We start from the raw sequence: 23,548 nt of genomic DNA on the forward strand, positions 1-23,548 counted from the left end.
CAAATTCATTTTATTTACAGGGCATTAACAATGTCATCATTAACTTGTGTGATTTTTTTTTAAAGAGGCAAAAATGTTTGTGTATAACCCTTTCCTGGCTAGGCTGGATTTCACGTCAAACATCATTCTATCCGCTACAACTTTCACCTCGAGCACTCGGAGGGCTCGAGTCGCATCACAGGGGCTAATTTCTGAACTGTAGAGGATTGAATGATGAATGACGTAAAATCCAGTCTCGCCATGACAGACTTCTGTAATAACTATTAATGATGAACTAGTAATGAAATTGCTGGGATTTTTGTTTTATTTTGAAATCTTAGTGAATTATGATCAAACAATGAACCTTTTTGTGTGACCATGATATTTTGTGAAATAATGTCTTTTTTTTTTTGTCACTTTACACAAATAAATATAAAATGTAAATAGCATTTTGTGACTTAATTTTTGATGAATTATGGTAAATCATAGCTCTAGTAGCGGGGTCCCGTTAGTTCAGTTGGTAGAGCATTGGACTGTCACGCCAAAGGTCTCGGGTTCGAGTTCCTTTGCAGCGAGAATTTTTATCCGGTTCCCCCTGTCCACCCCGCAGCAATTGGGTAGCTTACTCTACTACTGCTATAGCTGCAGTGGTACGTCCACATTTTAAGTTGTCACCATTAACCCTTTCATGGCTAGGTTTGAGTTGAACCGAACCTAAACCAAACGTACGTTTGTCTATACATGACTGACTTATGCGGTTTCACCTAGAAATAGTCCATGTGATGCGACTCGAGCGCGCTTTAGACTAATCTGTGATGAAAACTGTACAGGATCGACTCATATTTGACGTGAAATCTAATCTAGCTGTGAAAGGATTAAGAATTGTGGTCGTGTAGTGGTGGCCTGGTTTTAAATGTGATTCCTACCCCGAAACTTTGTGCTGTAAGAGTCAGCTAAAAGTGGTGGGTGGTTGGGAGGGCCTCCTGCATTCTTGCAGGAGATGTATGCTTTCTTCTACTTTTATCCCCTTATCTTTTGTAACGTCTGCTTTCTGCACTTGTCCTTGACCGAAATAGCTCGGTTGTGGTTGGGTTCATGTGGGGTTTTCTGCTTTTGAGGAATATGACGCGACCGGGAACCGAACCCCAGACCTCCTGGTTACGAAGCCAACGTTCTAACCAACTGAGCCACTGTGACCAGTAACAAGTAAAGATTGGTAGCGGATGACCGAATGGTCTACTTGCTGTTCTCTCTTCTTGGCCAAGCAAAATATGCCGTCTCGTGGCACGCAGATTCGATTCCGATCGGATCCACTTCTTATTTTTCGATATCTTTAATTCGAGCTTGCACTTCCATTACTTTCTGTGCGGTTCCTCGATATTTTACAAGTGTTTACTCATACTCATACTCCTCCCTTTTTCCTTATATTCATGTCATAACCAACAAGCAAAGCAAATCTAACCGTGCGTAGTGATAGTGCTTTGGCTTCAGAATTGAACGAATAAAATAATTTAATTAATATTGCCTTTGCAAGGTATTTTACAACATCATAATGACTAAATTCCCTTAGTAGGTGAGTGTTTTAATCGGCAACACAAGATGATTTCCATCACTCAAGTCTATAGTTTCTATGATAAACAATCGTTTCCTGGGCTTTTCAATATGGCGGCTAAGCTCCGCCCACTGGCATCAACTTTGCGACTGCGCGAACGAAGCCGCTTACCTTCCATGTATTATTATTCCAAGATAAACAGAGATATGATTTACAAAGAAAATAAATATCATCTCTCAAAACTTTTAACTATACATTTGACTGTTTCCCTCCCAGCCAAAAGAAAGGACAAAACCAAGTAATTTCATTCCAAGACAAAAACAGAAAACAAGTTGGAAAACAGATATAGGGGTATAGAAGACAGAGGCGTACAGAGTGAAATCAATGAAATAACAATGTCAGTTTTAACATTTCAGAAGAAATCATTTAATATCAATTTAAAATGGATATCGAGATAAGATATTTCAATATTTCTATAGCAGAATGTGTTCCAAACTAAATTGGATTTCAAAGGGAGAGAACAATGTTGTGGCTTTTATCATTTAGTATGATAGACATTATCAACAATGATAATGATAATAATAATAATAAAAGATAATAACAATGAAAATAATAATAATAATAATAATAATAATAATAATAATAATAATAATAATAATAATAATAATAATAATAATAATAATAATAATAATAATAATAATAATAGTAATAATCAAAAACAAAAATTAATAATAATAAAAAGAATGATGATGATGATGATGATGATGATGATGATGATAATATTAATACTAATAATAATAATAATAATAATAATAATTAAACAGTGATAACAAATCTAGAAACAACACCCCACAACATTGAAGTTGGTTTTCAAACATCACCACAACCATCTTCCATTTTGGCTGATCGTATCTGGGGCTTTTGACAGCCATAGCAACACTTTTAGGTCATGTCAGTGCCAGTCACAAAGATGATGCTAGAATATTAAAAGTAATCACAACAGCTTCAAATTATACAGAACAAAATACAGAACGCTGAATGTTTTGGGCTTAAAACCCTTCTTCAGCCAATAACAAACACATCACTTTGTTTTTAAGGGTTTTACGGCGCTTGCGACAGATTTAGTTCATATCAGCGCCAGTAAAAAGAAGAAAATGGAATAGACAAAATATTCTAGATTTACAATCAAAGCACCCAAGGAATAGTAAGACAAAGGAGAATTGGTTCAAATAGGAAACAGATGTAGATTCCAAGAGCATACCATCAAGTACTTAGTTTGAGATCACCCTAAAGTCTGATCTCGACACCAGCCCAGGATCCCACAAAGAGGAAAACACTCAAATGTTTACAGAATAGCAATACATAACAGAGAGATCATTTAACAAGGAAAAAAAAATATCATCCCCAAAATTCTAACTATATATTTGACTGTTTCCCTTCCAGCCAGGGCCAGGGCAAAATCAAGTAATCTAATCCCAAAACAAAGACAGAAAGCATGTTGGCAAACAGATACGCTGGAAGTCAGAAGACCACACTCAGAGAGTAACTTTCCTGCCCACCATTGGAGGTCAAAAGACCACACTCAGAGAATTAACTTTCTTGCCCACCATTGAAGGTCAAAAGACCACACTCAGAGAGTAACTTTCCTGCCCACCATTGGAGGTCAAAAGACCACAAATCAAGAACATGACTTTCCTGCCCACCAGTGGAGGTCAAAAGACCACAAATAAAGAGCGTGAATTTCCTGCCCACCATTGGAGGTCAAAAGACCACAAATAGAGAGTGTGACTTTCCTACCCACAACTGGAGGTCAAAAGACTTCAAATCCAGTAGATCATCTCTGACAAAAGATAAGTAAAACAAACGGACTGGCTCCCTCTCAGAAAGACTTCAGGCAGAGGTAAGGACAATGGATTTGGAGGTATAGCAGAAATAACAACGTTGTGGACCATTAAGGACCCCATCAACCAAGGAGTGGTTTGTTTTTTTTTTCTTAAGGGTTTTATGGCGCTTGCAACAAATATAGGTCATATCAGCGCCAGTAAAAAGGAAGAAAATTAGATTGATTAATTAAAAACATTTTAGATGTACAATTAAAAGGACTTGAGGAAAAGATAAGACAAAGGTGAATGGTACAAATAGGGAACAGATGTAGATTCCAAGAGCACACTATCAGTGTACTTAGTTTGAGATCACTTAAAAGTCTGACCCAGACACCAGCACAAGACCCCACTAAGAGGAAAACACTCAAATGTTTACAAATCATATGTTTTAAAAAAAAAAAATAGTACGAAACAGAGAGATGATTTACAAGGGAAAAAAAAATCATCTCCCAAAACTCTTAACTATACATTTGACTGTTTCCCTCCCAGCCAAGGACTCCGGGCAGGGTCAGCACAAAACTAAGTAATCCCATTCCAAGACAAAGACAGAGAGCAATTGGAAAACAGATACAGGGGGATAGAGGTAGAAGAGACAAGTACCTCCCTGCCCACTATGGGAGGTTAGAACCCCACCCAGGTAAGGAAAATTGATAAGGAGGTATAGAAGAAATAACAACATTGTGGACCATTGAAGACCCCATCAACCACGGAGTGTCCAACATTCCCTGCCCTAAGGGGAATTCTACACACCACCAATTCTAGCCAATCCAATCACAGAATGAAATAGTTAACACCAACAAATAGATATAAAACAATATATACAACATGTATATTCATTTCAACCCACAATCCACACAACATCACCTTTCCTTCCCATCAGCCATAGCACCAATATTACACTTTATATAAAATAACATTCAACTCCAATCTGTTTTGTTTTGTTTTTAAGGGTTTTACAGCGCTTGCAACACATTAAGGTCATATCAGCGCCAGTAAAAAGGAAGAAAATGGGATAGTAAAAAGTTCTAGAAATACAATTAAAGCACAAAAGAAAAGGTAAGACAAAGGGGAATTGGTTCAAATAGGGAACAGATGTAGATTCCAAGAGCACACCGTCAAAGTACTTAGTTTGAGATCACCTAAAAGTCTCATCCAGACACAAGCACAGGTCCCAACTAAGAGGAATACACTCAAATGTTTACCAATCATATATGTAAACTAAACATATTACAATGCATAACAGAGAGATGATTTACAAGAAATGTTTGTTTTGTTTTTAAGGGTTTTACGGCGCTTGCAACACATTTAGGTTATATCAGCGCCAGTAAAAAGGAAGAAAATGGGATAGTAAAAAGTTCTAGAATTACAAATAAAGCACCCAAGAAAAAGTAAGATATAGGGGAATTGGGAACAAATAGGGATCAGATGTAGATTCCAAGAGCACACTATCAAAGTACTTAGTTTGAGACCACTTATAAGTCTCATCCGGACACAAGAACAAAATCCAACAAAGAGGAATACACTCAAATGCTTACATTAAACATTAAAAATAACAAATATAATAATACATAAGAGAGATGATTTACACGGAAAAAAATATCATCTCCCAAAACAATAAATAACTATGCATTTGACTGTTTCCCTCCCCGCCAGGACTCCGACGAGGGCCAGGAAAAAACCAAGTAATCTCATTCCAAGACAAAGACAAAAAGCATGTTGGACAACAGATATAAGGCGATAGAAGACACAGTATGTACCTCCCTGCCCGCTATGGGAGTTTTTACAAGAAAAAAAAATATCATCTCCCAAAACTATAACAATACATTCGACTGTTTCCCTCCCAGCCAAGGAACTCCGGCAAGGATCAGGACAAGACTAAGTAATCTCATTCCAAGACAATGACAGGAAACAATTGGAAAACGGGTATGGAGGGATAGAAGACACAGCATGTACCTCCCTGCCCACTATGGGAGGTCACGATCCCCACCCAGCAACTCCAATCTCATAGTGACGTCATTTTCTAATAATAGAACAACAAATTATTGGAATCCCAGACCTGCCAATTTGAAAATTATAAAAATCCGTCATTTAGAACAGAAAAAAATTGTAGTCACTATTGTTACATATAAAAATCGGCAATTTACCCTCACAAGGATTGAATAACATTTGAAAATCTTTAAAATTATGTATTCTGCCATCAACTTTCCTTATCAATAAGTTTTTATGACTTAGAAATGTTTATGAAGTTCAGAAAATGGAGCCAAATTTTCGTAATTCTACAAATTTGTTGTAATAGTTGGCAGGCCTGCAATCCTCAGTCACAGCTCAAGCATCCGTCTCAAGTCTCTGGTGTGAGAATAATTTTAAAAGACAAACAAAATAACATAATAATAATGATAACAAAATAAATATTATAACAACTTTCTACAACCCTGGTCCTAGACTTCCATAGTTGAAGGGGTCAGTTCTATACTGCCATACTCTGGAAAAACCCATTAAAAAAATATTTGCCTGGAAAACTCGTCCTTCAAACTTAGATCGATTTAAATGACTCTCATCTTGGCAAAACTCTCAAACCTGTGACTTCAAGAAGTCATTCAAATCGATTGATATTTGAAGGATGAGTTTTCTGGCCAAATTTTCAAATCCATGTCTTTCAAGAATATGACAGTTAACTTGTTAAATTCAACTTTTTAAAAACTCACACAGCATTGCTGTCGTCAGCTACTAGGACTGGCCAAATTAGACTTATAAAGTAATATTCTAGCTTCATAATAAGAACAGAAAACCAACAAATTCATTCTTGTTTGTTACTTTATACAGAGCACAGCTTGTAACAGCTTAGTATCGCTTTCATCAAGAAGTAGGCACCACACATGCCTACTTGAAAATTTAAAAAATCATGTTCTAGGAAATAAAAATTGTAGTCTCTATAGTTAACTTGATAAATCAACAATTTATCCTCCCTACGATTAAATGACACTTCCAAATCCTTTAAATTACATTCTCTGACATCAACTTTCCTTTTCATTAAGTTTAATGACTTAGTCATGAAGTTTTGAAATTGGAGCCAAAATTTCGTAATTCTATGAATTTTTCGTAGTAGTAGGCAGATTTGTACTCCTACACAAAAAACCTGAACAAGGCCATGACTGTTTACAAATTCACAAATATTTCAAACAACTCCAACAAAGCCACACGTCTACAAACAAAACAAAGGCATATTATCACTCGGGTACATCACAGGTCTTTCCAATCAAAGCCATGAATTAAGGAAAGCCATTCTGCCAGAAAATTCCTTTTGATTTTGAGTCACTTTGCGTCGCCTGGAATACGTCAAAGTCAAAGTCGATTAACAAGTCAGTTCAACAGACTCTTATTGTTCATATATAATATTCTTCTGTTCATATAGCATCCCTATGTTAATTTTACACTCATCTGTCCATATAACATTCATATGACAATTTAAAATTCAAATGTTCATATAACAATTATAAGTTAATTTAAAATTCAGATGTTCATAAAAACATTCATCTATTAATTTAACATTCATATGTCCATATAACATTCATATGTTCATATAAACTTAAAATAACATTCATGTAACAAAGAGCCAGATAGATTTATTGTAAAAAATCATTTGTAACAGGGGTCAAGGGTTTTATTTTCAAGTCATCTGGTATTTAATGTGTATCATTGAAGGGAACTTTCATGACATTTCATGATGATGATGAAGATGGGTTGACAACAATAACAATGATGATGCAATGACAATGATAATGGTGACGATGGCATCAACAACGATGCTGATGATGACGATGCTCCTGCTGATGATGATGATGATGCAACAATAATCACAATGACGATGCTGAATATGACTATAAGGATCATGGTGGTGATAATGATGCTGCTGTGGCTGTGTAGTGATAGTGGTGGTGGTCATGGTACGAGTGGTTTTAACACCTAGAGACAATCCCTAGAACACAACAAGATAACACTAAGTCTTTCCCCCCCCCCCCCCCCCCCCCCTTCACCCCTGTTTGGCAATTACGATTTCTACAGCAATGTCATCTACTATTGACTACATTAGGCCTTAGAAAATCCTTTCATAGAATAAGAGGTAGGCTTGTGCCTTCATGACGCAAGCCTCTGTCACTTCGTTGACCCGAGAGTCACTGATATGGAACCAACGACCCGGAGCGGCCAAAGATTCAGCCCTTGCCTCCATATCCTTGTCCACTGAGTCTGGGCCGTCACTGTGATTCTTCAACTTTAGAATGCGCTCCATGTATCTGTCAGATTGTCCATGAGAAAAATATCAATCAGACAAATAATACTCAAATGATTATCTTAAGGAAAAGGAGAGAAAACATATCAATAATATTAACAAAAATAACAACGATAACAATAATAATAATAATAATAATAATAACAATAATAATAATAATAATAATAATAATAATAATAATAATAATAAATAATAATAATAATAATAATAATAATAATAATAATAATAATAATAATAATAATAATAATAATAATAATAATAATAATAATAATAATAATAATAATAATAATAATAATAATAATAATAATAATAATAATAATTAATAATAATAATAATTAATAATAATAATAATAATAATAATAATAATAATATAATAATAATAATAATAATAATAATAATAAATAATAATAATAATATAACAATAATATAATAATAATAAATAATAATATAATAATAATAATAATAATAATAATAATAATAATAATAATAATAATAATAATAATAATAATAATAATATTAATAATAATAATAATAATAATAATAATAATAATACGGTTAACAATAGTAAAATCTTGTATTAGGTAGCAACTCTGAAAAATGATTTGGTAACATGTCCTGCAGACATTATGAACGATTAAAAGAAAATTGAATCAAAAGAATGAAAAAAAGTCCTTCAGGGCCATTAGGATTAGGGAGAAAGAGTCTATCCTGGTTTCTATAGCACGAAACGGACAATAGCAATTGCTGTATACCCTGTCTTGCTGGGTGGACAAGGGGGTGCGAAAAAAAAAAAACTCGACTTCACCCAGGATCGATCTCGGTCCCTATGTGTGTGTGAAGTAAGTGCTCTACCAACTGAGCTATTGTGACAACGCCAATGATAAATAGGGAAATTTTAAGTTAAGATAATCAGAAACATATAATGGATGGACCTGTGGATTTAACGAAACAATGTTATACTGATTTTTATATCTTGATTTCATTTCATTCGGGGATCACAATTACCAATCAGCTGTCATTTACACCGTATTTCACACCAATAAAATGTGTGAAAATATTCTGCAATCGTTGAATAACATTTTATTCAACGCATTCAAAACACTATTCAACGACTACGTATTTACTAAGAAATGATAGGGTTTTCCAATGAGAGGGCTGGAATAATCTTACTTTTTCAACCAGTATTGTCATTAATAGAGGCAAACTGCTCCACTTTATATCCGATGAAATGAACATTCCACAAAATCTGCCAAATGTTTACCCTTTTTAAAAATTCAGAGTTGACAACTTTGATATACTCACATATTGAGAATGTCGTGGGGACCATGAGGTTGGGTGTTCAGAAACTGTGCATGTGGGACAACCCCTGGCCTCAGTTTGACATAGGCTGTGTAGTGACCTCCATTCAATCGTCCACTGTGTTCCACTATCCCGTACAGAGAATATAATACTTTGCCTTGACCATCTTTCACATTCTGTAAAAAGAATTTCAGAAAGAATTAAATAAATTATTATTATTATTATTATTATTATTATTATTATTATTATTATTATTAGCATTGTCATTATCTAGTGGAAGATTTTGATTTTTACAGATCTATCTTGAAATGGGATTTAAAAAATCCATTTGAAATAAAATATTCCCAGCTTTTTTTTGAGACCATCAAATGGGTGATTAGTTCTCAATAGATTATCCCAATCAGACAATAAAACATTTCAGGTTACACATAGTTTTGTGTATTAGGACAACTGATCAGGTGGGTAAAACATCTGTATTTTACTTAACACAAACCATCATCGGCAATAGCTGTGTAGTTTATTTAGTTTAAAAGTAACTGCCACTGTTTACCGAGAAACGACTGTTCAGATTAACAATCAGGTCAATGTCATGATTACTTTTCCTTCCACCACCAATAAATAAAGGCATCAACCATTTCAAGCTGATAAAGGCTAATGAGAGGCTTAGAGGGTTCGGATGGCTACATTATTATTAATTTCGGTTATTCATATTCTTCTGCCACCTTGCATGTCAAAAATATATTTTCAGTCTGTTGTTAATGCTTAGACTATTGGGGGTTGTCCACATACCTAGACTATTGGGGGGGGGGGGGGGTGTCCACATACTTAGACTATTGGGGGTTGTGTCCATATACTTAGACTATTGGGGGTTGTCCACATACCTAGACTATTGGGGGTTGTGTCCGCATACCTAGACTGTTGGGGGTTGTGTCCACATACTTAGACTATTGGGGGTTGTCCACATACCTAGACTATTGGGGGTTGTATCCACATACTTAGACTATTGGGGGTTGTGTCCACATACTCTAGACTATTGGGGGTTGTGTCCACATACTCTAGACTATTGGGGGTTGTCCACATACCTAGACTATTGGGGGTTGTGTCCGCATACCTAGACTGTTGGGGGTTGTGTCCACATACTTAGACTATTGGGGGTTGTCCACATACCTAGACTATTGGGGGTTGTATCCACATACTTAGACTATTGGGGGTTGTCCACATACTTAGACTATTGGGGGTTGTGTCCACATACTTAGACTACTGGGGGTTGTGTCCACATACTTAGACTATTGGGGGTTGTGTCCACATACTTAGACTATTGGGGGTTGTGTCCACATACTTAGACTATTGGGGGTTGTGTCCACATACTTAGACTATTGGGGGTTGTGTCCACATACTTAGACTATTGGGGGTTGTCCACATACCTAGACTATTGGGGGGGGGGGGGTCCACATACTTAGACTATTGGGGGTTGTGTCCACATACTTAGACTATTGGGGGGTGTCCACATACCTAGACTATTGGGGGGTGTCCACATACCTAGACTATTGGGGGTTGTGTCCACATACTTAGACTATTGGGGGGTGTCCACATACTTGGACTATTGGGGGTTGTGTCCACATACCTAGACTATTGGGGGTTGTCCACATACTTAGACTATTGGGGGTTGTCACATACCTAGACTATTGGGGGTTGTCCACATACCTAGACTATTGGGGGTTGTGTCCACATACTTAGACTATTGGGGGGTGTCCATCCATATAGTAGAGAAATTCAATCTAACCTAATTCTTGGATGACACTTGTCAAATTATCAGATCTGTGATCTTGTCACAAACCAAACCCAGGCGAAAAATGATATTTGAAGACAATAAATTAATGACATCAATACATTATACTTATTGCGCAAAGAGAACTAGAAAATGGAACCAAAATTAAAGTCATTAAGTTACTTATTGAGCAATGAGAGCTGCAATATGGAGCCAAATTCAAAGTCAATAAGTTCCTTACATTTCCTTTTCACGTCTGCCTATTTTCAATCTGAGATATACTTTATGGTTATAACCCTATGTGTGAATATTCAGTTGTGTGGGGTCTGCATGTTTGTGTGTGTATGTGTGTGTGTGTGTGGGGGGGGGGGGGGTTGTGGGTTGTGGCACCAGAGATGCATTATTTTCTTTTTAACCAGTGCAAAGCACATTGAGCATTATATAATTTTGAAAATGTGCTATACAAATGCCAGCTATTTTTATTATTACTAAGTGAGCAAAGAGAAATATATTATGAAGCCATTCAAAGTCAATAAGTTACTTACTGAACAAAGAGAGTGACAATATGGAGCCTATGGAGCCAAACTACAATATGGAGCCAAATTCAAAGTCAATAAGTTACTTACTGAGCAAAGAGAGCTACAATATGGAGCCAAATCCAATGTCAATGGGAAATCAACGTGTCGATTGACTTTTCTCGAGGTTAGTCCCGTCTGAAAATAGAAACAAAGCATTAGTTAGATGGAGAAAATAATTTACTTGTAAAACTATAGATGCTTCCATGGAATTCAATCTTATCCCATCATGGCTTATCCTATCATGGTAATGTTTTGAGATTAGTGAAAATTTACAAAGTTGTCATTTTCCCTATTTAAACCTCCCTGACATAAAACTGTTTTAAGGAGATGGCAAGTTGTCGTTTTCCCTATTTAAGCCTCCTGACATAAAACTGTTTTGAGGACATGGAAAGTTGTCATTTTCCTTATTCAAACCTCCCTGACATAAAACTGTTTTGAGGAGATGGAAAATTGTCTTTTTCCCTATTTAAACCTCACATAAAAACCTGTTTTGAGGAGATAGAAAGTTGTTGTTTTCCCTATTTAAGCCTCCTGACATAAAACTCATTTGAGGACATGGAAAGTTGTCATTTTCCCTATTTAAGCCTCCTGACATAAAAATGTTTTGAGGAGATGGAAAGTTGTCATTTTCCCTATTTAAACCTCCCTGATATAAATATAAAACTGTTTTGAGGAGATGGAAAGTTGTCATTATCCCTTAACCCAAATAGGGAACACATATTGGAGTGAGCGCACTGATCAATTTTTTAAAGCTATTCAACAAACAATTGAAAGCTCATTTTGACAAAAACAATCAACATTTTGAAGCTTGTTGACCGACACTTTAAAGCTATTTAACCAACAATTGAGTAATCTGTAATATAGAACTAACAAGGATGTTCTTGAAAATGTGGAAAAGCTGGTGGGATGACAGGTACCATTGTTTGCATTGGTTAAAAGAAGCAAACTCTCATGGTCTGGACATCTCGTCTGGCAATACAGCTTGTCCATGACAGTCATGTGAGGCATGGTGGTAGGTCAAAGAAGAATAGAAAGACAAAGGCAAATGTGGCTGGATAACATCAAAGAATGGACAGGATTGACGCTGTAAAAGCTGACAGAGAAAGCCAATGACTGAGACATGTGGAACCGTGTTGTGAAGGCTGCATCCCGCATATTCCCCCCAACAACCATCCAGTCATGGGAATGAATGAGTGAGAGATATGAATAAGAACAATCGACATTTTGAAGTTTGTTGATCCACGTTTTAAATCTATTCAACCACCAATGGAGTAATTAGTAATCTCCAATGGCAAAGGTTTACCTGTTCAAAGCGTTTTAAATGTAGAGTTAGAACAGCTGGGGGTCTAAAGATGAGGTACTGCTTGTTGGCGTTGGAGTAGACTGTTTCTTTGCCTTTCTTTTCTGCTGGAGGGAAAATATCAAAGCATTATACATTGTCAGAATCATTGAAAGATTTGATGAACAAAGTAACCTAATTATGTCAGTAAGTCATGTTTTATTCTAAATGTTATTCCAAATGTTACACAGCAAGTGTGTGACGGCTACTGTTACGTAGCTGAGTGGATTAAGTATTGCAATGCCACCAGGGAGACAAGAGTTTGAGCCCCTTTGCTGGCATTTCTTCTTCTATTTCTATTGACACTTTTACCATTATAACCACTACTTCCACTAAAAAATTGACAACAACAAATACCACTACTACTACCACTTCTACTACTACTACTATTATTATTATTGTTATTATTATTATTATTATTATCATCATCATCATGATTAATATTATCATCATTATTATTAATACTATTATTATTGTTATCATTATTATTACTATAATAATTCATTTTAAAAGACAAAAAAAGTTTCATTCGCCTCAGGTGACTAAGAGACCCTCAGCAAATAGGTATCAATACAGTGAAATGACCCTCATCTTTCCAAAACATCTCAAACCTGGGATCTCATGAGGTCTTCCTTAAAGTCCCAGATTTGAGAGTTTTTGCCAAGATGAGGGTCATTTCAACCGATCGATATCTGAAGGACGAGCTTTCTCGTCAAATTTTTAAATACATGTCTTTCTAGAGTGCGACAATTAACTGGATAATAATTGTGAAATTTCCTTTTCACAACTAAAATACAATAGATTGATAGATTACCTTTCTGAGGCAAAGCATTCTTCCCCTTGTTCTTGGTACATGACTTGCATCCAACCTTATTGGAACCCGTTAAAAGTTCTGCTGCGGTGAACTGATTCAAACATGACAAAATGGAACACTCTTTGGGAGCAGCGTGATACCTTCGTGGAGAAATTTAAAAAAATCATAATTGATATCAAAAAGTTAAATCAATGTCACAGAATAAGTGAAAAGAGTAATAAGTCATACGATGCTAATTTCGATAATTCTTAACATATTTCACATCATAACAAAAGGCATTATGGGTTTATTTTTTCCAAATACAACAAGGTTGTGGAATTGCCTCCCCATCAACTGGAACGCTAAAGTATTTACTTGTCAATCAAAAAACATTTCCGTAACAGAAGGACATCATTATTGATACAGGGCCATAACCTGACAAAGATCTGAACAAGTTTGTATGAAACAGTGACAAAACAAGAAAGAAAAATACAAGAAAAATAAACATACCAAAGAATCAGTCATCTGCCTTGACTGGACTGGTTCATTTTTTGGGACGGTTTCTCTCTTGTATTTTTGTTTCTTGTTTTGTCTGGCACTGTTTCATACACACTTCTTCAGATCTTTATCTTACAGCTCCCTAAATTGTCACTTTGACAAAACCTTACCTTTGCACGGTTATGTGGTCTTGTTGTATGGCGCTCACTTTTGTATCGGAAGGTCCTGAGTTCAAGTCCTGAGAGGTGCATAGTTGAGTCCTTGGAAAAGGCTCTTTATTCACATTCTCTCAACGTAATCTACAGACCCTTTGTAAAGCACTTTGAGCATGTTTAGCAGATATTGCACGATATAAAAGCTCTAGTTTTTTACACCATCCCACACCACACAAATGTTGTCTATTTTCAATCTTGAAGATGCAACAGTAAGGATCAGTTTGGAATGAAATGGCCAACTATCTTTAAACATAATAATTCTACATCATCAGTTGGATCAAAATAAGTGACTCATCAAAGAAAAACCTAATATCACAAAGCTCCAAATCAACTCCAATTTTTTTAAAAACTGTTAGAAGTTTCTGCGTTTCTCTTTTCAAGCTTCAATCCATTCAAAGTATATATTGTTCTCTGATCAAAGATGTGTTTTAAGTCGGTCACCAACATTTTGAAACAATTGACCACTCACTCTACTGTTTCTAGATCTGCATATCAGTCAGTTAACATGCTGACTCATTCAAATTGAATATCATAAACGATGTACATTGAAAAAATGTAAAACAAAAATTTAAAAAAAAAAAAAAAGAGAGAGAGAGAGAGAGAGAGAGAAGGAGAGGAGAAGAGAGGAGAGAGAGAGAGAGAGAGAGAGAGAGAGAGAGAGGGAGAGAGAGAGAGAGAGGGGAGAGAGAGAGAAGAGAGAGAGAGGGGGGGAGAGAGAGAGAGAGAGAGAGAGAGAGAGAGAGGAGAGAGAGAGAGAGAGAGAGAGAGAGAGAGAGAGAGAGAGAGAGAATGGTAGGGGTTGATCATCAAGAAACCTCACTCCGCCCCCCCGCCCCCCCCTCCCTCATAATTTCAGAGATGATGTACTCACCTTGGTGCCAATGTATTCATAGAATGCTGTTTTGCCTCTTTGAGGTATTCGCCTCTAGACTTGGTCCCATTCAATGGAAACCATGTCTTGTCATCAGAACACTTTTTGTCTTCCTGCTGCTCCAGGTCAACACTCGTCGTTCTCCCCTTTGCAGTGTCGGATTTGAGAGAATTCTGACTGAGACTAGACAAAGAATTCACACTGTTCTCCTCGTCAACACCAGGACTTTGAATTGATGTCTCTGCTAATGAAATACTGAAAACTGCACTGACTTCTGCTGCTGGGCTAGACGGTTCTTTTTCTAGACTAGTCGTGTTATTAAGTGAAGCTACGGAAGAATTCTCCGAGTCGATGTTTGTTTTACTATTGCCTGTTAGGCTATCACTCAATTTGCATTCTCCATTCAGTCGTATATCATCTGAACAATTACTCACAGTGGTATCAACAGTCAACATATCACAATTGAAAGAGCGTTCTTGGTTTTCTTTGCTACTAATTTCATTATCTCGGAAACTGACACCTTCCATATTTTGTGTAAGGTTGTCAATGGCTTTGGAATCGTTTGCAATCTCATTTTTCACAACACCGACATCCGATGCGTGTTCACTCAGGGAGAGAGTGACGTCATGAGACATATTATTATCACACTTGTCTGTCTGATGTGAGCCATTTTCTAGAGATACGAAGACTTGGGTTTGATCTCCTTCAAGGTTATCCTCTATGTCTGCGTCTGGTGGGGAAAAAAACAACAAACTTATTAATATATGTGTAAATAGATATTAATTGCCCTTGTCTGCATAACATTGTGGACCTCGATATATCAGTTGGTAGGCCACTTGCTTCACACGAAAAGTGTCCTTTTCCAAGGACTCAAATTTGAACTGTCCAAAGTGGGACTCGAATCAGAGACCTACCAGTCTGAAGGAGAGTGTCTTACCACAAGACCACAAAGCTGCATTGAACTCATCTAAAGACACTAAGAAAAACCAAGACAAGGAGCATCAATCTTTACCAAAACAAGGGACATAAATGTTTACCAAGACAAGGGACATAAATCTTTACCAAGACAAGGTACATAAATCTTTACCAAGACAAGGGACATAAATGTTTACGAAAGACAAGGGCAGTGGTACCAACCTTACGTAAATAAAATGTGTATTTTTATGCATTTTCATTCATTGTACACAATTTGCTGAGGATTGTACGCATAATTAAAGTTCTATTATTTTAGCATTTTTAGCATTCATACACTTTTTTTGTTGGTGTCATTAAACACTATATCTGTTTCTTGACAGAGAAGTTCATGAAGGAAGTTCAATATAATATTATCTGGCTGTGTCATATCAGATTTATACATGGATCTGGAAGTTGATGCTATTTATATAGTCTATAAAGTGTAAGCTTATTCATTTATTTAAATATTGATTATATTATTGCTAGTATGGTCATTATCAGATTTAGTGCTAATTATCGTTTTTGCAGAATTGTACGCAGTTTTTCAAAATCTGACTCATTTTGGCTCTCTCTTGTACACATTTACATGGGCTAGGATTGGCAGAACAGCAAGGGAGATATATCTTTATTTATGAATGGATTTTCAAAATTCAAAAAGATTTTTACTCAGTGGAGATAGGGATTTGATTTAAGTATAGTATTTCCCACAAAAATAGACAAAAATTTTCATAGTCATTGCTATATTTTACATATTTACACGTGCTAGTGTTGGCAGCACTGCAAGGGAGATAAATCTTTACCTGAAGGGTCATCCTTGGAACTTGATCCATCATCCATCCTGTTTATATCCAAACCTTCCTTACTTCCCTCTGGAGAACTGTTCCTGGCACAAGCATCATCATCCTCCATGTGGACAACCTCATTCTTTTCTGCCTTTTCTTCTCCTTCTGTATTCTGTTCCTTGTGACTAGTGGAATCATTACCCGTACCTTTTGTGCCATCACCACTTTCGATACCATCGGCAGCTTTGCTGATGTTGTCCTCACTTGCATTGTCTTGATCTCCTGATCCCTTCTCTGCCATTTCTTCTTGAGTCACAAACTGGGACAGACTGAAGGTTTTGGATTTGGGAGGTTTTGCCTTTTTCTGGAATTTGAATAATGGATTACATGATTTACTGAGTGTCAATAGAACTGGCCAGAGTTTAATCGCATAGTGGCTAACTTTTCAAAGAGCTTAAATGGGACATCCAAACAAACAATACCATCATGACCCAAAACAGCAGTATGTTTGGACTATTATATAATATATTCTACATTTAGAGATTTTTCTGTTCATTTATTTGCAATACAAAAAAGCATAATCCTGGGACAATATAGTTATTTCCTAATACAGAAATGGTCCAATTAAAAAAATTTTCTTACCATTTTTCTAGATTGCCCAATTGGGACAGTCCCAATGTTATCAGGACAGTTGGCCGCTATGCTTAACTACCCATAGCGTGGGACAGTTGGTCACTATGTGTAACCGGCCATAGCATAGGACAGTTGGCCACTATGGGTAACTGGCCATAGCATAGGACAGCTGCCACAATGGGTAACTGCCCATAGCGACAGTTGGCCACTTTGGGTAACTGGCCATAGAGTGGGACAGTTGGCCACTACGGGTAACTGGCCATAGCGTGGAACAGTTGGCCACAATGGGTAACTGGCCATAGCACGGGACAGTTGGCCACAATGGGTAACTGGCCATAGCATGGGACAGTTGGCCATAGCGTGGGACAGTTGGCCACTATGGGTAACTGGCCATAGCGTGGGACAGTTGGCCACTATGGTTAACTGGCCATAGTGTGGGACAGTTGGCCACTATGGGTAACTGGCCATAGCATAGACAGTTGGCCACAATGGGTAACTGGCCATAGCGTGAGACAGTTGGCCACAATGGGTAACTGGCCATAGCACGGGACAGTTGACCACTATCGTTAACTGGCCATAGTGTGGGACAGTTGGCCACTATTGGTAACTGGCCATAGCATAGGACTGTTGGCCACAATGGGTAACTGGCCATAGGTTGAGACAGTTGGCCACAATGGGTAATTGACCATAGCTTGGGACAGATTGGTAACTATGGGTAACTGGCCATAGCGTGGCCTGTATTCTGTATAGCTGACAAAATCAACAACGATTATAATGAAAGCACCGAACACAAAATGACCAGAGTTGTCACATGATCATGCATTCTGGAGAACTTTCAAACATCTCACATCTAAACAATGAATAACTTTGACAGTTCCGATTTATGGATAGTCTACCTTGGCATCTTTCTTTGCATTTCTTTTGTTTTTCTTTTCTTGGTATTTGCTGGGTTTGTCGTTGTAGGAGTCCAGGCCCATATTGGAGGCTGTGACGACATCTCCATCCTCATTCAAAACCATGGCATCTTTCTTTTTCCCAATTAAAGTAATGGAAGGACGTTGGGGCTGGGGAAAAATAAAAGAAAAAATAACTTGATATGGCTTTGGTTAATTTTTTTTTAAAGATCATCATGTAGTATTTTCATGACATGTCAAGTCATAGATGCAAAAGTTTAGCGTCCCAAGTTTGATCAGACATTATATCTACTGTTAAAAATGACCAGTTTGTCCTAAATACCTTAAATTAATGATTTAAACTCCTTGACCTACCATCTCAGGCACTAATTAGGTATCCCAATCCAGTCCATTTCTGTGTAACGGGCCTGAAAACCTCTAATTTTCAACCAATTTCACTTGAAGCAATCTATATTTCTATTTAAGTTACAGGGATTAAAATTATATCACTGAAAAGCTTATCTATTCTCCTTCTAAAACATGTCAGATTTGATGATTTTTCTTGCAAAAATAGTTTATTAGACCCTTGTAAAGAGCATGACATAATGCGTTTTTTTATCGCGGCGAATAACCGAAATTTTATGGGTAACCATTTTTTAACCGCCAACGCTACTAGTACTTTTGTTGGATCGTGTTACAAATAGCATTATTAGAAAGGGAATTAAAAGCTCTTTCTAATGATACCAATAACAACGAGATTTATTTACATTAAAACCCTAAAAAAATCGAAATATTTCAGAAAAAATACCTAAAATCGGCAAAAATTCACAAATTTCGATTTTTTAAAGCCAAAAATAGGATTGGAAACATTTTTTCTTTGTAATATCTAAATCTCGATGGTTTCCGAGATTTGTACCACCCGTGGGAGTTCCAAACGTCAACACAACGCGAGCATTCCATTTTCACTTTTGATTCCGGCGTGCCTAGCATCGTTGTCTCAGTTGAGTCTCAGTCAAGTGAAGTGTGTTTGTGTTATTCAATTCCTAAAATGGATATGAACTCAACAGATTTTTAAAAGAATCACTAGGTAAGTGTTTTAATTTGGCTTTTATTAAATCAATTTTACATTTAATTCTATCTTTTATATAAATGATGATGTTTTATTATCGTCCGCTGACTTGGACAAGAATGAGAATATTGATAATGACCTCATTTGTAAACTTCATGTCAGAACAGATCTCTGTTAATTTTTTACACCATGAAATCCTAATTTGTTTTTTCATGATATCATAAAATATAAGTTAATTCAACATGTGTAGGACATTTGCTGACTTCAAAGTCAAGAATTGTGTTTAAATCTTTCTTCAAACACGACCTAGCAACATCGGCATAAAAATCCAAGATGGCGGCACCCGACCGAGTGCGTTTGTTTACAATTGATGGGGAATAAGCACACTCCTGAAATTATGTGTTGCTTCAATTAAATTACTTTTTTTGGGTCTCCAAATCAATCCTTAAGATAGGTAGAAGTTAAGTAACGATTTTTGGCTTTCATGTTTTTTATTGTTTATATTGACAATTGAGTCAAACAGTGAACTGGCCATTTCCAACGATAATGAGACAGATGCTCAAATTAGTAGATAGGATCTCTCTATCTCTCTCTTTCTATCTATTTATTTCTCTCTCCCTCTACCCCCCCCCCCCCCCTCCCACTCTCTTTCTCTATATTCTTCTCTCTATATCTCCTTTTTTTCATTTTTTTTTCTCTCTCTCCCTCTACTCCCCCCAACTCTCTTTCTCTCTCTATCTCCTTCTCATTTTTTTCTCTCATTGTCTAATCTTTGTCCCCTCTTACACTTATCTCTCTCTCTCATCCTCGCACACATACTCATTCTCTTTCTCTCCTTCTCCTAGCCCCCCCCCCCCCCTTCTCTCCTTACAAACAACCTTACCTATGGAATTTTCTTTTTCAGAATGTTCAAATATTGTGTACTTTGTGTTCATTGGTAAAGTAACTTTAGCACCACTCTTCTTGTATCATTTTTTTTTTTTCTTTTCAAAATGTTCTAAATAATGCTTTGTTGCTAGATTAGGCATAATATAGTAGATAAGAATAAGCTTAAATATCCATGATGGTAATAGTAATGGTTGGCAATGTAGAAAGTTTGAAATCCCATTTTTTGTGACCTGTTTTTCTACTTATTGACTCTTGATTACTTTTTTTTTCAGTTGATGATGACTATGAGGAAATGAAATGGTTTTTGATGAAGGGGAAAGGCCGGCGACCTGATGCTTGTTGGAGTGCCCCTTTAACTAATCGAGTTCTTCTTCAGCTACACTTTCTGCGATGTGAGGGGGGATCATCTGAGGCCAAGGTATGTATTGCATCTGAGACCCTATGGTTTGCAAGTACCCTACTCACAAGCACAGAAGCTGGTATTAGGTGCAGTTGAGTTATTACATATCATGACTATTTCTTTATTTTAAAGCCCTTCTTCATACCACCAGTAATTGATTCTCTTCTATCAAGCAGAAAGTATTGAGATCCATACGGTAGCAATCAAGTTACTGCCCAATTAATGCTACAAAAACCAAGATATACCGTAAAATGTAAGGCTCTGTCTCTGAGGGACTTCTATTTACTGCATTCAACCTGTTCATATTTCAGTGCTCATATCATGCTGCTGTTTTTACCCGTTTGGTTAAGTCGGATTGTTTACTGCTTTGCCTATATTTCATAATTCTGCTCCAGCAGCTTACCTGCAGTGTGTGATTATTTTTCATTTATTTTCTTTCTGCAGATTGCAGAGTGGTTTACGTACCTCTCTCCGGAGTGTGTCTTACCTGTCCAGAGGATAGGACTACTCATCGCCAGGAAGTTGGATACGGCTAGGTCAATCCACGACCCAGCAGAACGTAAAATTTTCCTCAATGAAATTCTTGACTATGATTACTTGTCGCCTTCGCTGAGTGCCCTGAGCATCACTCGCAGTGTGCTCTTATTTCGTACACAGCAGGGTTCACCAGAGTCCTTCTTACTTGATTGGCTCTTACGTATTCTGAAGCTCGGACCAGTTCATCATAAATCCATTAGAAATGCTGTCAAGTCAACAACGGCAATTATGGCAAAATTAAGGGAAAATATTCGTCGTGATCCAGGGAAGGTGACATCTTTTGCCAGTTCGACTTTTGAACCTTACTTTACACCTGGATCATCAACATCTCTGGTGTCTACAGTCTCTCCAGTATCAACATCTGTCTCTGCACTGTCAGTGCTGACTCCAATGTCAGCCTCTGACACTCCAGTGTCAACGCTCACCACGCCTCGACATGTGTCGCTCACCACTGCCTCGACAATGTCATCACTCACCACGGCCTCGACAGTGTCATCACTCACCACGCCTCGACAGTGTCATGCTGACCACTGCCTCGACAGTGTCATGCTCACCACTGCCTCTACAGAGAAGGAAAATTGATGATAGTGAGGAAAATGTATGTGATCAGTCTGATTCTGATGTGGACGATGACTATGATGAGTTTCGATTCACAAGTCAAGCTCAATGGGTAGCAGTTTTTATGACCAAAAGTTCTATGTTGGTCACCATTATCAGTGATCAACGGGCTTATGTGAGGTTCCTCATTGACTCTTCTGTTCGTGCCTCTACTTACAAGTGGCCTGTTGTTGAGGACATTGCAGAAGTGGAGTCCAAGTATGTCTTCAGGTGTGACTTCGAAGTGACATCTTCTGCAAGTGGTCGACTTTGGACAGTTGCTGATAAGGCTATTACAAAGGCTTATCAGCGCTTGAAGGGTATGATTTGATTGGATTTGGGTGAGAATTGTCCATTAATGGATTTATATTGTTCATACAAGGTGCATTTTGTGTTGGAACATCTGTTTTATCTCATCTTATCACATTTCCTTTTTTTCCCCAGAGTCAATAATTTTATCTGGTCGACCGTTTTTGGCCAGTTTTTAGATTGCTCTCAAGGTTATCTACTGCAGTCTGACTGTGAATATGCTACATCCATGCATAGTTTATTACTTTGCAATTCTTTTAAGACTAAAATGGTTATTCTGTGGCTGTTTCAAAATTTTCTATGAATTTTTGAAAATCATGGATTTTTTATATTTTTTGATTGTGGCATCCAAATTTCATTTCATTTCAAGAGTATTTCTAAATGAAAAGGTCTAGTGTTAAATGTTGTTTATAGTTTACAATTTTCTGTTTATTTTGAGGTATATTTGCACTATTTATTATCCTTAGTTATTTTTTAATGAATTTTTGAAAATTGGTAAATTTGACGAAAAATCAGTTATTTCCCTTGATTGAGAAAAATGACAAAATTTCCATTTTCAGATCTCAATAGCTCTTTAACCGTGTTTCTTAGCGCACAGGAAAAAATTAGACGAAGTGTGTGGGTACAAGTCTTTATGTAAAAGTGATCCTTTGGGTTCTTAGTCATTTACTTTTCTTAGAATGAGATCTCAAAAATGGAGTATTTTGCAATGCGAAAGAGTGTACTTTTTCTCGCTATTTCGAAAGGCCATAACTTTTTTATTTTTTAATATTTTTAAATAATTTCTTCTGTTTTGTACATCAATCAACACATAGTTTGAAATAAAAAGTCTTGGATTACTATTTAAAGCTATCTAAATTTTGGTCTGGAATACCTACACTAATACCTCGTTTCCAAGAAGTTTAGTGAATTAAAGATCTTTATATAATTGTCACTTTGAGAGATCAATATAATTGTCACTTTGAGAGATCAAATACATTTTCAACAAATTCGCGAGTTCAACGAACAAGGAGAGAATTTCCAAATTATGTCCATTTTCTGAGTAAATTTTACACACCAGCCCAGTTTCCCAGTTTCAATGAACTATTCTGAGGTACCAATGATTACTTCCAATCTGATGGACATTTTAGCTAAATATTTCAAATATTTAGATATTTATGTAGAAAAATAGAAAAAAGTAGAAAAGTATTTAAAAATTTCTACTGATTTTAATCCCAACTGTTGAAAATCCCATTGAATTTTACTACAGGAATCCTATGGAGCAGACACCAACCTTTTCTTCCATGACTGGTAATGAGAGATCAAGAAAAGCCTCGTAGATTTGGGACACCTGGAAATAAACACAAAAATTATTGAAAAAAAATAAAAATTGTAAAACACAACAAAACTAGATTTGCATTTAACAAAAAAAAAAATTTAATAT

The 23,548-nt window shown here is 36.6% G+C and overlaps 1 protein-coding gene across 2 annotated transcripts in view; it reads right to left on the bottom strand.

Moving 5' to 3' along the window:
• Positions 1 to 3,811: 3,811 nt before the first annotated feature.
• LOC144968200 (ubiquitin carboxyl-terminal hydrolase 45-like) overlaps positions 3,812 to 23,548 on the bottom strand; it is a 38,813-nt gene continuing 19,076 nt past the window's right edge. Inside the window, exons 14-22 of one of the 2 annotated variants that reach the window (XM_078906312.1) lie at positions 23,399 to 23,455; positions 18,329 to 18,496; positions 16,818 to 17,163; positions 15,064 to 15,793; positions 13,501 to 13,640; positions 12,651 to 12,751; positions 11,396 to 11,482; positions 9,005 to 9,177; positions 3,812 to 7,706 (exon numbers count right to left, since the gene is read on the bottom strand). In XM_078906312.1, coding sequence (XP_078762438.1) covers positions 7,508 to 7,706; positions 9,005 to 9,177; positions 11,396 to 11,482; positions 12,651 to 12,751; positions 13,501 to 13,640; positions 15,064 to 15,793; positions 16,818 to 17,163; positions 18,329 to 18,496; positions 23,399 to 23,455 — 2,001 coding nt within the window. In that variant the 3' untranslated portion in view covers positions 3,812 to 7,507. Of the gene's footprint in view, positions 7,707 to 9,004; positions 9,178 to 11,395; positions 11,483 to 12,650; positions 12,755 to 13,500; positions 13,641 to 15,063; positions 15,794 to 16,817; positions 17,164 to 18,328; positions 18,497 to 23,398; positions 23,456 to 23,548 lie in introns of both variants that reach the window. The other variant, XM_078906311.1, reaches the window with a different exon arrangement.

The sequence above is a fragment of the Berghia stephanieae genome, chromosome 3 (assembly GCF_034508935.2).
Source record: "Berghia stephanieae isolate SIO BIC M18660-M18661 chromosome 3, UCSD_Bste_1.3, whole genome shotgun sequence".
Taxonomy (NCBI): Eukaryota; Metazoa; Mollusca; class Gastropoda; order Nudibranchia; family Aeolidiidae; genus Berghia; species Berghia stephanieae.